Source organism: Nicotiana tomentosiformis, chromosome 1, assembly GCF_000390325.3.
Source record: "Nicotiana tomentosiformis chromosome 1, ASM39032v3, whole genome shotgun sequence".
Lineage (NCBI taxonomy): Eukaryota > Viridiplantae > Streptophyta > Magnoliopsida > Solanales > Solanaceae > Nicotiana > Nicotiana tomentosiformis.
In genome coordinates, this window is record NC_090812.1 from 13,317,187 (window position 1) to 13,319,948 (window position 2,762).

General features: G+C 32.1%; 1 protein-coding gene across 1 annotated transcript; it reads right to left on the minus strand.

Moving 5' to 3' along the window:
• Window positions 1-880: 880 nt before the first annotated feature.
• On the minus strand, window positions 881-2,203 carry LOC104109657 (calmodulin-like). Its single transcript, XM_009619009.4, has 4 exons — window positions 2,009-2,203; window positions 1,656-1,813; window positions 1,369-1,446; window positions 881-1,176 (listed from the first exon to the last, which is right to left on the minus strand). The coding sequence occupies exons 1-4, from the start codon at window positions 2,082-2,084 to the stop codon at window positions 1,045-1,047; spliced, it is 444 nt and encodes a 147-aa protein (XP_009617304.1). The 5' UTR covers window positions 2,085-2,203; the 3' UTR covers window positions 881-1,044.
• Between the last annotated feature and the right edge of the window lie 559 nt (window positions 2,204-2,762).

The window sequence follows — 2,762 nt, forward strand, 5'->3', positions numbered from 1 at the left end:
TGGTTGCTTTTAAAGCGCTTTAACGACCAGATGAGAAATCAACGAGGGAAAAATTTGGTCACAAAAGAGTAGGTATAACGACCATAAATTATGTTGTCGCTAAAGAATTTTTAATAACGGACCTCCAATACGATCATTAACTTTTAACGACGGAGCATTTAGTGACCGCTGACGACCAGTTTTTTCTTAGTTGTTAATGACCAATAGCGACCATATTTGGGCTTTTAACGACTGGATTTTCCCTCACTAAAGATCACTTTTCTTGTAGTGATAGTAAGGTTATTTGCACATAACCTAAATAATACAAATCATAATTTGACATACTTTGTGTCCGTGCATCGCGCGGGTACTAATACTATTTTCTTTCTAACAAAAATCAATTTATGATACAGCTGTTTGATTTGGAATCCCATTAAGATTTTGTTAAAACGTAAGTAAGAAAGGAAGTATTTCCGAATATTAGTCTTGAATAGCCGACTTGTGTGACTTCGTGTGAACTCTCAACTCTCAATTCTGAATTCAGATTTGTTTATTTGATAAAATAGTTAAGTACATCTATCAAAATCTTTCAAATTATTTGCATATATAGAGATGCATTAGGTATTTCAGGGTTCAACATCTAATACGCTATCAACTCTGGAATTCCTTTTATTGGAAGATAATTTCGTTGAGGAGGATAAAACGAGGGAGAATTTATACAACTTGTAGGTTTTTGTTTAATACATAAATACGTCATTACGTCTATTAGCTAAACATAATACTAAACGGTATTATTTCCGTTTCTGTTCAAAGGTTATTGTTTTGCCAGTGACTCCAGGTAAAGAAAAATAAAAAAGAAGAGTACATAATTATTCAGGGAACAAGACAAATATATAATTAGTGCATTGCAAGAAGTTTATTTATTTGTATCAAAATGCCGTATGTGAACGACGAGAATTAACAAGGTACAACTATAGAAAGATGTTTAATTTATCTGTAAGTAATCCTAAAGAATAGAAGAGGAGAATTGTACAAAAAAGAAGAAGAAGAAGAGTAGCAAGAAAATCAAATAATCATGATCTTAACAAATTCCTCATAGCTAACGAGACCATCTCCATCAAGATCTGCCTCTCTGATCATCTGTTGGGCTTCTTCATCTGTCAATCTTTCTCCCAAATTCATCATCACATTTCTTAACTGCATTTACAATCACCACCAACAATTTCACTATTATAATATGTTTCAACACAGCTAAAGTCCAAAACTCTATGGATGTAATACGTAATTAATTATTTGTGGTCTTCTTCGTTTGAGACAGAAAGTTAAGGTCTTTTGATCAAGATTTAAATAAGGAAAAGAACTCAATGAAATAAAGAGTGTAATTTAAACCTCATTAGCTGAAATAAATCCATCTTGATCTCGATCAAATACTTTGAATGCTTCTTTTAGTTCTTCTGATACGTTGTCCTGTACGATGAGTTTATGAGTTTAACTTCTATACAGTCTGTGCAAAAAAGATTATTCTAACATGTCACCTAAAACTTTGCTACAGACAATCGCCCATATATAAAAGGTTAATTAATATGATCGAAAAGTATGATAGTTTACCTATACAAAATGTTAGAATATACCGTGGGCTTAGAATCTATATATCAACATAATCACTTTATAATTACCTTGAGTTTTCTAGCCATGATATTCAAGAAATCTTCAAAATCAATAGTGCCATCACCATCAGGATCCACTTCGTTTACCATTTCTTGAATCTCTTCCTTGGTTGGATGTTCATTTAAAGATTGGATTACTGCCGCAAGTTCCTCCATTCTTATCACCCCTTTATTTCCATTAACAAACAACACAAGCTTTATATGTACAAAATAAAATTCCATTCTCTAAAGGGTTTATTAATTATAACTATTGGTACAAGGAGACAATCGACTTATATTATTGCATAAGTAGAAATGATGTCAAATCCAGAGTTTTAGCAAAATCGTGTGATATACTAATGTACAAGAAGTGCTAAACTTACCATCACAATCCTTGTCAATAACCCAGAAAGCTTCACGAAACTCAGAAATTTGTTCTTCTGACAATGCATCAGCCATAGCTAATTGCTCTAAATCTTAATTTGAAGCAAAATAGAACAACTCTTTAATTTGGAGAAGTACGAGAAGAATTGGACACGATACACATATACCAAACTTTGTCCTACTTTTAAAAAGGTGTAATTACGACATTTTCCACAAAAAGTAAATTGTGGGAAGTCAGATAAACAGACACGCTTGAGGAAAAAATGGAATTAAAATTACATTCAACATTCAAAGATTGAAGCTTCTATAAGATGGAGTCCAAATTTTCAATAGTCAAGAATTGAATATTAAATTGAGGGGACACCAGCAAAGACTTGACGCTATCATATTAGAATGGCACGGGACTACAGCCTTTCATTCTAGTCAATTGAACCTTGACTTTTTAATTCTTGACTTTAGTTTTGATTATGATGGTTAGTTATGAGTAATTATGATTCAAGAAATAAGAAATACGTACTCCAATTTTATTCCAGTCAAACTATTGATTCGAAGTATGCCAAACGCTTTACAGTAGAAATACTCTCCATTCGGAGATGATTCTCCACTTTTTGATTAAGTCATTCGCATGCACTTAGGAAATATTCAAAGTTCAACATGCAAAATCGTTATCAATATTAACTTTCTCCTATGAGAGTCAACATTTCTTTGTTTTTTTTTTTTTCAGACTATGGATTTAGCTAAATTTTGCTTTTC